This window comes from Pungitius pungitius, chromosome 2, assembly GCF_949316345.1.
Source record: "Pungitius pungitius chromosome 2, fPunPun2.1, whole genome shotgun sequence".
In the NCBI taxonomy this organism is placed as follows: domain Eukaryota; kingdom Metazoa; phylum Chordata; class Actinopteri; order Perciformes; family Gasterosteidae; genus Pungitius; species Pungitius pungitius.
Genome location: NC_084901.1, coordinates 13,809,896 through 13,824,720, shown reverse-complemented (window position 1 = coordinate 13,824,720; position 14,825 = coordinate 13,809,896). Strand labels below are relative to the sequence as shown.

Sequence of the window (14,825 nt, the reverse complement as noted above, 5' to 3'; positions counted from 1 at the left end):
GTCACTGTGAGGTCATCTTTTGGTTTGTGGTCTACACACTTAAAGCTTGGCATTTTAGTTGATGTCTTAATTTTATTTGGTCACCGCTATGTGGCCTTTGGTCCGTAGGAAAGGTATTTATTCTTTTCAACCTCTGGTTCTGAAACATTAAATCAATGCTTCACGTGTTAAGGCTGCATTTTCTCTGCTGACCAGCAGGGGCGACTCCTCTGGTCCCATAGAAGTCTATGAGAAAATTACTTCTCTTTTATTTATTCCCTCAGTAAACATGAGATTATGTCTTCAATCTCTAGTTTCAAGTCTTCCATAATGCAGCATGATGTTCATTTAGTGAATGATGGTCCAGTTAGAGTCAAACAGACCATAAAGCAGGATGCTTTAGGCCGGGATACACACTGATTGGTCTCTATCGGAGAGGTATATGGCGTCTCTAAATCCTCCTCAGGCCTCATGTGGCCACTTTTCAAGATGGCAACGGAGAAAGTGATGAACACCAGGCTTCAAATCATCACAACAACGTCAACTTATTACAGTCTGTGATTTCTATTAGTAAATAATAAATATAAGAGATGGAATGTAACCACTTACATTTACTGCGGTAATGCACTTTTGTGTAATCCTGAGGTTCTTGTTTAATCTTTAATCAAGTATTTCTATATTTTTTTTTTTGGTACTTTGGTAAAATTAATGGTTTTTTAGACTTATGGTTCAAACTACACTATAATGTCACTGCTTTAACTGAAGTAGAAAAAAGTGTGTGGCATCAGGCCGCCTCACAGGTAAATAACTGTGTGTGTGTGTGTGTGTGTGTGTGATTGTGAGTGTGTGTGTGATTGTGAGTGTGTTATATGGAGGCCCAGGAGGCTCAGCACCCCTGACCTGCTGTTAAGGCAGCGGCGCTCTTAAGAGTGAGCGTGAAGCATTGAGCGGATGTAAAAGGATCAGCGTGTCAGCGGCTGTTTGACAAGCCGAGACAATACCTGAAACCTGCACATCAGCCCCCGCTGTGTGTGTGTGTGTGTGTGTGTGTGTGTGTGTGTGTGTGTGTGTGTGTGTGTGTGTGTGTGTGTGTGTGTGTGTGTGTGTGTGTGTGTTAGCCATGGGTCAGAGCTTCGGCTGTCATGTCACAGTGTTCCCATGGCACTTCACAGCCACCTGGAGACACCTGAAGCAGAGAGGAGAGTGAAGGAGGAGGAGGGATGGATGAGAGAAGAAAGAGATGATCGGTGTCCCACGTTGAACAAGTCAGGTTCAAAACTAAACATCACATGACGTTTCTTTAGAGATCATTTTACTGCACTGATGAGTTCTAAAAGTTCTAAATGAATCAGCAGTTGTGATACTAATCTGTACTGTAATGTACAAATTAGGGCTCGGACTCGATTAGAAATATTAATCGAATTAATTAGAGGCGTTGTAATTAATTAATCGAAATTAATCGCATTTTAATTGCATAAATATTTGACCTGAGAACAGTGAGAAGTCATTTTTTTCACATGGATTTTTATGGATTTTTATTTTTGTTCAACCAATTCCAGCAGACAAGTGTAGCAATAGCATATTTAGAAATATAGTACTTTCAGAACAGGTAGCCTATAGGTAAGTAGACCTTCTGTAAACTATGTTTTTTTAAGTAGACCAAAACGTTCAAGTACATTCAGAACATTGTTTATTTTTTCAGACGTGGACTCGAACCAGTTACCCTGGTCCTTAAACCAGTCATCCTGTGCAGTGTGGGTTGGGTGTGGGTCCTTGTACTCGGAGTCGGGCTAACGTCCACGCTAGCTGCTAATTGTTTTGCGTTGAGGTGATACTTGAGGCTCGATGCGAATTCCTTGTTGCACAGCTTGCACACAACCACGCTCTTATCGACGCTTCCATCCGTGTGTTTATTATAATAAAATGTCCCATTCACGGGGCCAACCGACACAGTCTCGTCTTTATTGATTATTCATAATTTTTTTTATCAGATTCATGTAAAGTATCCTAAAGCTGCATTCTGTGTAGTGACCCGCAGGGGGCGACTCCTCTGCTCCCATAGACGTCTATGAGGAAATGACTCTACTTCTCTCTTGATTTATTCCCTCAGTAAACATTGTAAACATGAGTTCATGGTCTCAGTCTCTAGTTTCAAGTCTTCTTTACTGCGGCATGATTCATATACTAAATGATGGTCCTTTTAGAGTTAAATCAGGGGATGCTTTAGGGCGGGGCTACACACTGATTGACACTTGCTTTCCGTTCAGGGTTTGCATTTAAAACATGGTAATTGCCTTGTAAATTGAAGACGGCGACTGCTGAACTCAAAGCTTTATAACATCATTCCAACAAGTGACGTCATGATGACTACGTCCACCCTGAAGGGATCAACATCTCTCACCTGTTGGAATCAAAGTTACTGTGAAGGTGAAGAAGGTCCCAGAATAAATCCTCAAACGTTGTGCTGTGTGTCTGTTTGTGTTTTGACATTCTTGCGTGCTTTTTGTCGTTGACGCCCTGCAGAGCGACACTGCTCACAATCCCACAATGCAATGCTTCACATTTTATAAATCTAAATCAACATCCTGATGACAGACAGATGTTGCAATCTTTTGCCCTGCAGAGTTTTAACCCTTTTTCTTCCTGCTTTGCCACTCCACTCGTATCCGAATCGTTCTCAACATGCCGGCAGGCAGCTGCTCCCCTCGGCCCAATCAAAGCCACGATGGAGACTCGGAGGTGCCGCACCGGCCCGCTGCATCGTCACTGTGGCCGTTTGGCCGCGTCGCCCGGGCGCTCCTCACATTTAAAATGCCCCTTTCACGTGGAACATAAAGAAAGAGATTACAAGTGAGGGGGTTAAAAAAAGAAATTTGCAGCTACTTCCTGTTAATATCGTTCCCTTGTTGGGCTCTAATGAGAGGAGTCGCCCCTTCACTTTCAAGAGGGCTTAGCAGCAGTTAGCTGGCTCCAGGCCGCGGGGACAATAATCACATTTTAACTCAGCCTCACACCCCGAGTGCTCACAATAACTCACACCACTTAATTCCTTCTTTCAGAGCTGGTGATAAAACGCCAGAGGCTAAATTAATAGATGCTAATGGCCGCCTTCAATCAAAAGCAGAGCGGGATCCAAATCTGCCAGTGAGGCCTATTAATTAACATGTGGAGGGGGCGGCAGGAGGGGGGGGGGGCAGGATGGGCTCTGTGGTTCACACGGGCCTCCGCAGGGCAGTCCATTCAAGGCTGAGGCAGGGGGCCTTTGTGGAGCTTCCACGGGCCACAATTAGAGGCTCCTGAGCGGGCTGGCATTTGTCCTCCAGGTCCAAAAGCTGGACAGGAAGGACTCGGGTCCGGGACGCATGGCTGGAAATCAGGAACGTCCGAGTGTGATCAGCGAGGCGGAGACGATCGCCACCAACTCCAGACCCTCGTCCCTCACAAACACCACATTACTCTCAATAATAACACTCTGTGCACGAGGGATGAAAGGCTTAAATGCACAAAAACACTTGACATTGTTTTTTACCAGATCTTATGATGTCATGGCTATTGAATCGTAGGTATTATTTCATATCGTAGCTATTGCAAGGCAGCTATTGCAAGGCAGATATTATGTGGGCATGATTTTATTGCATGGTACTCAATGTTATCCTATGACATAGTTTACGATTGTATTGTATCATACTACATGGTGTTCTGCTCCAGCTCTTCTCTGGTGTTGTAACTATTTTACTGGATCGTAATCACGTGTTGTGTTTGGTTCATTTTCCTTTTCCTTTCAATGCGACGACGCCAAACTGAGCAGAGCGGAGCAAAATCAACCTTCCAACAGGAGAATTGTTTCCTCATCACGAACGAATATGCTTTAAAACATTCTAGTTTTTACTAAAATATGCGTAAATCCGTTTGACATTAAGGACGCTGAAGACGATGATTTGAGCCTCATTTGTCTCTTTGCCATCTTCTCTCAATCCATCACACAAACAAATGTTCTGATTAGCTCCCGGTATTTATAACCAGAATACTCTATAGTATAAATATGACATAGTATCAAAAATATACTGCAAATAGAATATAAATATCAACCTCAAGGTGAATGATGAATTGATTGATTTGTGATATTAGATATTTATTTACTGACGTCAGCTGACTGGAGCTGAAACTTCTTACTGTGATTAACACCAAAGATAAACGAGGGAGGTTTCCTCTGACCTTTGACCCCCAGGGTCAATTGTCTTGTTCTGTGTCAATTGACGTGTTGCTCGGCAGAAGGACACACACACACGTTCATAAACACACACTTACACACCCAAAGTCCTGACAACAACAGTTTTTTAATAACATATTTAATTTTCTTTGTGATTCATTTCAATGTTTAAAATGACGTGTAGAACACATTCAATATTTAAGTTTAGTACTTAAATAGAGACTGTTTAATCAACAACAACATCTACCAATCAGAATCAGAGGTCTTTTATTGTTTGTTTCACATGGATTTGTCATGCAGATGGTGCAATAAAGGTCAATAGAATAAATATAGTAAAATAAGATAAAATGTACAAGTAAACATGAACAGTATGAAGATACGTGGTTTAAGACGAGCGGCGCCGTGGTCCTGATGGACCGCTACATCCTTCAAATAAAATACAATAAAACAATAAGAGGTAACTCAAAAATAAATATCAATATTTAGGAGGTTTATCCCTTTTACTTCAGAGAGAATTTATTTATTTAACAACTTTTTACACAATAGGAAAATATTTTTTTAAATGAAGCCTTTTCGTTATTAAGCTTTGCTTTGATTTACAGTCACATTAATTCACTGTGACATCGCTGCAAATATGTTTAATGATGCAGAATCATCAAATAACAGATACCAATGAATACATTTTCTTTAGTACTTTTAACATAAACGTATTTTACTGGGTGAAATAAAACATTCAACAAAAGAGTGAATGTGAAATTGTCTAAAACATTTATTTCTTATAAGGTCATTTCTTATGCATAATTTTATAGCAAAATGTTATAATATGCTAAAGAAATTATACATATCCTATCAATATAAAATAAAATACATCAATAAATTATTATAATGAATTCATTTGTATTTATATGATATGAACATTCAAAACTCGTGATTAATACAATATGAGTAGTCTAATAATATCACTTCTGATGCTGATCGACGATTAATGAGGGTTGATTATGAACCTCATCAGTGACATCATCACCCCCCCCCCCTCCCCCCCCCGCCTCCCATCTACCTTATCATCATCATCCAATCGATCAACAAAATGGATGTCTTTAAACGAGAGATTGCTTCTGCGCATGCTCAGCACACCTCTGGGCAGGGCAGGTATCCCTCGCTCTCTCTCGCGCGCGCTCTCTCTCTCCCTCTCTCTCTTGATTTGACTGACAGACCCTCTCGGCTCCAGACTCGAGCGCAAAGGAGACACGGAGCTGAGCCCCAGGACCGCGCGGACCGGAGGCTTCACAGGAATACATCAATAAATCAATACGTCCTCCGCTGCACGGCGCGCACGGAGCGGACTCCGCAGAGACCCCGCCCCGCACGCACAGGTGAGAAGAAGAGCGGCTTCACCAGGTGCGACCAGGTCCGGATCGTGTTTTTACGCACGGGGAACTCTTGGGAAGAGTTATGGCTCTCGTGGGGACACCGGGACTCTGAGCTCCCCTCAGTCCGAGGAACTGGACTAGAACTGGACGCCGATCTGTTCACAAGTTCACCATCTTCAGGACGCACCATGTTCCACCACAGCAGCGGCAAGAAGTGCTTCACCATCGAGTCCCTGGTCGGGAAGGACGCGAGCAGCCGCGGCCCCGGAAGCACCGGAGGCACCGGCTCAGGGGATGAACCCATCCGGCCCACGGCGCTCCGGTTCCCGGAGTCCCTGCACCCCGCCGCCTCCGGGGTGTTCGGCTCCTGCTTCCAGGGGAGCGGCGGGAGGACTTTGTACTCCACCGGGCCAGACGTGGTGCTCCAGGAGCCCGGAACGCACAGCCACGGCGGCCTGCCGCTGCACCCGCTGCAGCTCCCCCCGCAGGGCTTCTTCAGCCCGCAGCACCGCGAGGCGCTGGGCTTCTACCCGTGGGTGCTGCGCAGCCGGTACCTGGGCCACCGCTTCCAAGGTGAGCGGGGGAGGGGGTCGGGGGGGGTGGGGGGGGTCCGAGCATCACCTTTACATCTTTCTTCTGGTGGTTTGATTCGAGCAGCTTGGATTTTTCTTGTTATTGTCGTTTATCGATATTGTTTTTGCAGACTTGTTTTTTATTGAATCGGTTTGTCTTTGAGTGCAAAAATATTTTAAAATATTCACTTAAGATTCTTTATTTCCATTTCATATAGATTATGTTATTTATTCTTTTGTCATTAATCTTTCGTTTGATAATAACGATACTAATAATTATTATTGATTTTTTTCAGTTTAATTCATTTTAAGTAATTGAGTTTCACTAACAGAGCCCTCTAAAATATAACTAACGATCAGCTAATGAATATATATTGTAATAGTTGTTTTACTGCAGTATTTGAGTGTTTAGGGCTGATAAATTCATTTAAGGGGTAATAAATACACGTTTAGTGTGTATTTTAATACAGAAAATGTTCCCGGCAGTTCTACCTCCAATGATTAATATTCATTTAAAAAGCATAACTGACTCTTTATGTTTTCTTCATTTGCTGAAATATTTATTCTATCCTCAATGAGAACCCCCCCTCCATCCCTTCACCCTCACAATGAGCATTGAGTCCTTTTAACAATAAATCATCTCAAGATTTTTATTATTACTGTTTTTAATCCGACAGGAAACGTGCAGCTCGTCTCGTCTCTAAAACACTAGAATATCCACGTGAGAGTCTCACATCACATGAGCACATATAATAATGTCTTTAAAGGTCCTATACTGTTTAATAACTGTCCTTTCTGTCTCAGAATGTCTTCAACCACCAAATATTCCTTGTACACTTAGAGAAAATAACTTTTTAAAGAACCCAATTATTGTTACATCTTCTCTTCAGTTTCTTCTTCTGGATGTCTAAATTGTTCATAATGTTTAATGTCACTTGAACTCGGTAATAGTTGTTAACATTTCATGTGGTATTAAAAAATTCCAACGTGACTTAACGTGATTTATCACATCCGGTCGCATTCTGTTGTAATAGAACATAAGTAATACCTTTAACTGGAGATATTAGAGTTGAGTCAAAGAGACTCATTTGAACTGAAATGCATTTTTATCAAATTATAGAAGAAGAACATTTCAATTCTGGACTTTTATATTTTTCTTTTAAATCACTTTAAAACACTTGCGGTAATTGTGAATAAAATGTTATCCTCACAATAAACTGATGACAACTTATGTGAAGCTCAAATATTTGGGGTGCGTTTCAGCCTCGACTCTCCGTGATGAATCATCATCACTGTTTTCAACTCTATTCTGATTTGTAAACGTAGAAATGGGTTTAGTTTGACTTGAAACGTGTAACAGTGAATTCTGACGTCGGAGCCGCTGCAGGAAAAAAGTCCGAGAATAAAACCAGAAGAGAAAATCTATAATTCAAAAGAATATAAGAATAAATGATAAACAATTGATCCAGAGTCGATCAACCTTTGGCAAGCGACCCTGCAGAGGGAGTTATTTAAAAATGTGACTAACTATACGTAACGATACTAAACACTAAACGTAAAACGTATTTACATTGAACAAAAAATAAACTGAAACTTTATTGATGCATTTACGAAGTTAAATTAAATAATATTTTGATGTTTATAGACAAAATAACTTTAAAAAAGACAGCGACCGTCTTTTATTAAATGAAATACGGAAGGCGCGTGCATGGAGCAGAGTTGACGGTTCGAACCCCGGCTGCCTCATGTCCCCACGAGCAAGACACCAAACTTAAGATGGAATGAAAGCGTCAGCTAAGTGACATGTAATGTAATATTGACTAATGCATTCATGACGTGTTCTTCAATCAATACGTTTATGATCAATCCAAAACATGAAATGCTCCTCTTATATTTATTTTTATTATTTTTCTGGTGACTGTAATCTCAAGCAGGAATTAATGTATTTTTCAGACTTTTGATCTTTGACCCTTTAAGATTCATCAGATATGTTTTTGTTACAACACAACTAATCTCAAATATTATAGATAAAGAGACTCGAAAAACGAATAAATATCAGAAGATTGATTCAATTCAAACAATCTTTATTGACACTAGAAGCCATTAACAGATTGGTGAATCTTGCTGTCAATCAGTGTGATACATTTTGTTTAATTAATCAGTAAAATATGTAAAATAAGTTCGTCTCACAGTGTTTTAAATGCAACAAATTTTATCATTTAAGTTTAAATCTTTTACACAAGGGTCCGTTTTTACGGTTATTTCATCTTCATCCTCTATTGTATTAACAGCTATAATGGCCGTGTTATTACAGCGCTATTACCTCATCTGTGGCCACTGGTTCACCTTGTTACGGCCTCCTGGAGGCCTTTCTCTCCCTGCTTCATTTGTAACGATTAGCTGGAAGCAACTGACAGCCTCCACTTAGCTCCTCTTTCAGGTGGGGGCTCAACCTGTGGTCCGGGACCACTATGGTCCTTGAGGTGCTCCTTTTCTCCTCTTCAAGCTCTTTTGTAATCAGGACTCTTCCCCCCCCCACCCCTCCTCATCAATCTTATCCTCAGTTTTGCAGGCTTGAGCTGTTAGTGAGTTCGGGCCACAGTGTTAGCTTCGTTAGCTTCGTTAGCTTTGTTAGCTTTGTTAGCTCGTCTGCTAATCAGATGTGTGAAGCTTCGAGATGGGAAAGCGCTGAAAAATACTTGAGTACTTGAGAATACGGAGGATTAGTAAGTGTAATAAAAGCTGTGTGACCACTGGAATTAAAGGAAAAGAAGATTTCAGCAAAAGTTTAATTTGTGTAAATTAATACCTTCACTTATTATTTGTAAACTATTAGTGGAAGTAAAAGTTCTACATTTGACTTTGTTTAGTTTAGTCAAAGTACTTTATAAATATACACAGAGAACTTGAAGTGTTTTTTTGTTCTTTAATCTGGTTGTTAAAACAACTTTTGATTTGATAAGTACACACACACACACACACACACACACACACACACACACACACACACTCACACACTCACACACACACACACACACACACACACACAGACAGGTCTGGACTAGTCAGCCTGATGAGCCATCTGCCCCAACAACCCTCCCCACTGCTGCTCCTCTTCCTCCTTTCCCTCCTCTCCCTACTGCTCCTCTTCCTCTTGCTCCTCTTTATCCTGCTCCTTCTTCTCTTCCTCCTCTTCCCCCCCCCCCGGGATTCTTCATTTAGCTCAATCTTGTTGCACAGGAAGTGATGCTTTCAAATATCTCCGATGTGTTTGTAACAAACAGAAGGAGAAGAAGTTGGCGGAAGAAGTTGTCCTTCTTCTCCTTTTCCTTTTTCTCCTTTTCCTTCACCTTCTTGTCCTTTTTCTCCTTTTTCTACTTCACCTTCTTCTCCTCCTTCTTCTCCTTTACAGAAGGTCAAAGTATGACTCATATGATTTTGTAATGTTTCTCTTCAAAATAAAGTGGACTCGTGTTTATAAAAACTTGAGTTTGTTTGATAGAAAAACATTAGTTAAACTGGATTTAACATTTTGGAGGCCAAAGTTCACAAAGATGCAAAATCTTATCAGGTTGAATTTATGGATCTTAATTTTAAAAAAAGTTTGTTAATCTGTAAATAAAGAAATCGATTTGAAACTTAAAACCTTGAAGCTAAAGGTCACAAACATGAACAACAAGTTTGCTCCAAAGGTTCCTGAAGTGAAGGAGGTCCAGAGGTGTGACGGTTGGTTCTTTGACTCCTCGTATTTGTTTCCCTGCAGTTTGTCAGCTGTTAACATCAACCGGGTCGTGACCTCTGACCCCCCCCGCCGATGTCTCTACATTGAAAAGCGCGGCCCTTCTTATTTGCAAGCCGAGCTCCTCTGAGACGGCCGTTGACCCCCCTTCGCCCCCCCGCCTGGGCTTTGCATGCGAATGAGCGTACGGGCGCTAACGTCGGCTAAAAGGCTAAAAGGCGTGAGCCCCCCCCCGAGGCTAACCTGCCGTTTTTCTTTCTTTTGCCACATTGGCGATCTCCTTTCAGCCACGCGGCGGCGGTTGAGCAGAAGTCGTGCGTCTATTTGTTTTTATGTAAAATTTTATTGTGAAATTTTCAATGAGCGGCCGCAAAAAAATAAAGCCGACGTCCCGTGTGGCTTTCTGAGCGAAAGCGACGACACAAAGAGAATCTCAACGTCCGTTTTCACCGACATTGTTTGTCGGCTTCGCCGAGCGCCACGTCGTCGCGTCTCATAAACAAATCATTTTTTTATTTCAATAACCCGCGACGGCCCCGGTGGTCAAAGGTCAAATCCCATAACCGCTTCAGGAAAATCAGCAGCACCACACGGGCCTTTTCTCAAATGTATTCATTCAGGTTTTAATGTTCTCACTTCATTTCTCTATGATTTGCATGATCTCCAGCTGTGAGACATGCACACACACACACACACACACACGCACGCACGCACACACACACGTTTGGTAAAAATTTCTCCTGACATTTTTGGCGGGCTTTTCGAAGGTCAAAGTACAACTCAAATTATTTTGATCTTCGTATTTTTGTGACTTCTGTTCACTCATTCAAACATTTGTTAATGCAACTAAACTTTTTTTAAATTTTAAATTAAATAATAATTGTTACTTAGTGTTTCCTGCTTTATTTAGTGGTTTTATTCTGAAAGTGTTACTGACCACCAGCTCCATCACCATAATTCCTGTAATTCATCCATGTAAAACCATCAGAAGCAACGTTCATTCATCATTTATTTCCCTCTCTGAGCTCCTTCCTGGTAGTTCGCTGACGTGCGTCCTCTTTGCGTCCAGGGGAAGACAGCAATCCCGAGAACCTGCTGCTCCACGGCCCGTTCTCCAGGAAACCCAAGCGGATCCGGACGGCCTTCTCGCCGTCCCAGCTGCTCCGACTGGAGCGAGCCTTCGAGAAGAACCACTACGTGGTCGGAGCGGAGAGGAAGCAGCTGGCCAGCGCGCTGTGTTTGACAGAGACGCAGGTGAGCTTTGTTACCGAGGGGACGTTGTTCAGTATATCAGAACAACAAGTATGGTGAAAAAGTCATAGAAAATATCAAAAAAGAATAAATCATATTTTAGTTTTGAAAAAAAACGAATAGTATGTGAAAAAGTCATATGAAGTTGTATAGTATTGTAACAAAAGTATGATTAGCATGTAACATATTAAGCTTCATTGCATCATAATGGTATAAGAAAAGAAACCCTGTCAGTGCCTTACTCATCAACCGCAGGCAGAACATTCCTCAGAGCTGACGTGAGGTTTGTGTGTCAGATTAGAGGAATTGTGGATGAGGGGGGGGGGGGTGTTTACAGTGTGTGACGACCGGTCGCCACGGCGATAACAGTCCTGACGTCAGCAAGACGACATGAATCATCAGAAGAGAGAGAGAGAGAGAGAGAGAGAGAGAGAGAGAGAGAGAGAGAGAGAGAGAGAGAGAGAGAGAGAGAGAGAGAGAGAGAGAGAGAGAGAGAGAGAGAGAGAGAGAGAGAGAGAGAGAGGGAGAGAGGAAGCCATCAATCATCAGGGAGTCATCACAATAAATCACACCTCTGTTTCATTGACGATGATAAATCGAGTGATCAGCGTTGCTTCAGCAGATCTCAGGTCCAAAAACTCTGTTAACGTGTATACGTACGCCTACTACTGGCCCGTCTCTCTGTCCCTGCAGGTGAAGGTCTGGTTCCAGAATCGCAGGACGAAGCACAAGCGTCAGAAGTTGGAGGAGGAATCTCCCGAAGCGCAGCAGAAGAGGAAGGGAAGCCAGCACATCAACCGCTGGAGAGCAGCCACACAGCAGCCGGGGGGAGGGGGGGGGGAGGACGTGGACGTCCTCAGTGAGGACTAGAGACTCACACACACACACAAACGCACACATACACACTCACAATGACACACCATCAGATTGAGTTCATGTGAACAGGATTAGCTCGTTTAGCTCGTGATGCTAAAAGGAAGACAGCTGACCTTCATGAACCTTTCAAAAGAAAACGCACCACGAGGCCAACCAGACACACACACACACACAGACACACACACATCAGCATCAACACACCACACAAACGGGACTCACCTCCCCGAGAACTGATACATGTCCCTGAAGGCATCACACTGCAAACAGCAGGAGGCCCAAACTGTCCTGCTGAAGACGTCTAAAACTCTGAAGAGCATCTTAAAAATGGTGACCCATACTTTCCTTTCCTCTCGAGGAGAAACCAGAGACGCAGCTGCTGACTTTTCGGTGCCAAACGCAGCCAGCATTCCTCAAATGAAATAGAAATAAAGTGAGAGGAGAAGCTGGTTTCTGAGCTTCTGTTCGCAGCAGACGGCGAGAAAATCTGCTCGGCCGAGGAAGACGAGTCTGAAGAAGGAGAGCGAGAAGAATACCCCTCGAACACGTCGACGGTGTTAAAAAACAAAGCCTAGTGGTCGCTGTCCAGGGTCCAGGAGGACGTGTTCCACTGGATCACGTGATCACATCTAGATTGCATCCTCTCGAATAATCCCACATACTCAAATATAGTTCTTAATGATGTCAACGTGGTGTTTTAAGCCTTGAGCAGGTTGTCCATCAATACGTTTTAAAAGCAGCGCTAGTTGGTGTTAGCATTTGTTAGCTCGCTCGCTTACTGCCTCCCACGAGGCGCGTTTACACCCAACTGAAGACGAGTTGGTACCAAACATTAAATGGAACTTGTTTGAATCCAACAGCAATAAATCCCTCGAGTCTGAGAGGCTCTTTAGCTGAGAAACAAAAAACACGCCTGAGGGACAAAAGATGTAGAAGAAACCTCATGTCTGTCATGTGGTCCAACTTCCTGTTTCCTGTTTCCTCTGCGAGCTCATTGGTCACTGAGGGCTTCATAAAAAAAAACAGGAGGGATTAACACATTTGTTGGTGATGCGGATTAATCCCTAAATATGAAGCCCAGGAGCAGGAGCTGCTCAGCGGCACTGCGGCAGAACCAGAAACCAGCTGATCCAGCTCCAACGGTTTCATTCTGCTGGTTCCTTGTTTTCTCTTTGCTTGTGTTTTTGGACTTTTTGGAAAAATGTAGGTATTTATGTAAAAAGATGGATTTCAACAAAAATATTCTATGCATCTGTTGTGTACATAATTATAATGATGATGATGATGATGATGATGATAATAATGTGTCGACTGTTTGTTTCCCACTTTGTCCGTTCATCTGTTTCTTTTTCATGGACAGATTTGCCTCATCAACTTATGTAGCACTTCTTCTTCTTCTTCTTCTTCTTAGTCCAATCTATTTTTTTATCGTTTTAGGATGGAATGCACTAACTGTACGACGCGTCCTCTCACAGAGACGCTTTGTTCCGGCTGTGTTCACGTTGGAAACAAATATAAATAAACTGAGGTGAAATCAAACATGTTGTTTGGTCGTGGAGATGTTTGAAGAGAAAGAGATGTAACGCTGCGTTTAAGAGAAAACTAAAAGATAATAGTTGATGTTGTTGTTGATATGAGATATGAAATTTTAATGAATATTTATGAAAAGTTTAAATTGGATCTAAGGTCATTTGAATTCTCATTACTTTTAGTTGCATTACTATTGTGATTACTTTTAATATTAATAATTTATTGTTAGAAATTTCGAACGTTTTTATTTGTTATTAGTAGTAGTACTATTTTTTGTGAATATTTTCCACCGACAAATCATTTAATTTTATTATCTTTTTCATTAGTTTCATAAAGACTTCCACATTTTAAAAACATGGAACTTTTACGTAATGTTTCAAATAAATAAAGAGTTAAAAGTCAAACTGGAGACGACCTGCGGCTCCGTCCCAGTTGTTGTGAGCACCGGTACATATATACTGTAAATATTGATATATCTATATATCTAAATGTATACTACGTAGTACATTTTACTGTTGCAGATTACTTTTAGATTGTGGTATTAGTTCTTTTACACACAGAACATTCTCCAGTACAAAGGCAGTAATTTAAGGTGATGTACATGAAATAATAAATTGATATTATAGTGATCCACTAAAGTAGAAGTATAAAACATCCTTTTGGTAACCCCTTGAAGTCCCCGTTACCTGCTTATATGTTGGTGGCGTTGCCATGGAGACGTTTCAATGCTCACAATGGGAGGCTGAATCAGAGTAACAGATGGAGACATGTAGGTGCATGACTGACAGAAACAAATTATCACTTCTCCTCGTCTCCTCGGAGCGAGGCAACGCCAACTGGTGAGTCCAAGTGAACACATGAGGGTTATTGAATTAAATGATTGAGTTGAGTAAAGCAGCATCTCGTTTCTGTGCTTCATCTCTTTAAATATGAAACGATATCTGTGAGGTTTAAATTCTTTCAGCTTTCATCTGAGATTTTTCAAACTGTAAGAAGGAAAGAAGGAAGGAACGAAATTATATTATGAAATAAAGTTCATTAACCTACACAAAATAGACTTCTATGTGCCCGAAATGAAAGGAATGTTCTACTGTCAATCAGTATTTAGCTCCGCCCTAAAGCATCCCCTGCTTTATGGTCTGTTTGACTCTAAATGAACATCATGATGTACTGAAGAAGATACACAGAATGCAGCTTTAATACATCAAGAACCAGCACTTATATTGCCAGTGTAATGTAATGTAAACCAAATTCAAAGCCAATGAAACATGTAACGGAGTAAAATCGTACAGAATGTTGAT

The 14,825-nt window shown here is 41.7% G+C and overlaps 1 protein-coding gene across 1 annotated transcript; it reads left to right on the top strand.

Moving 5' to 3' along the window:
* The first annotated feature begins 5,401 nt into the window (after positions 1 to 5,401).
* Positions 5,402 to 13,517, top strand: emx3 (empty spiracles homeobox 3). Its single transcript, XM_037462700.2, has 3 exons — positions 5,402 to 6,132; positions 10,940 to 11,124; positions 11,815 to 13,517. Exons 1-3 carry the CDS (start codon positions 5,748 to 5,750, stop codon positions 11,989 to 11,991), a joined length of 747 nt encoding a protein of 248 aa, XP_037318597.2. The 5' UTR covers positions 5,402 to 5,747; the 3' UTR covers positions 11,992 to 13,517.
* Positions 13,518 to 14,825: the final 1,308 nt, after the last annotated feature.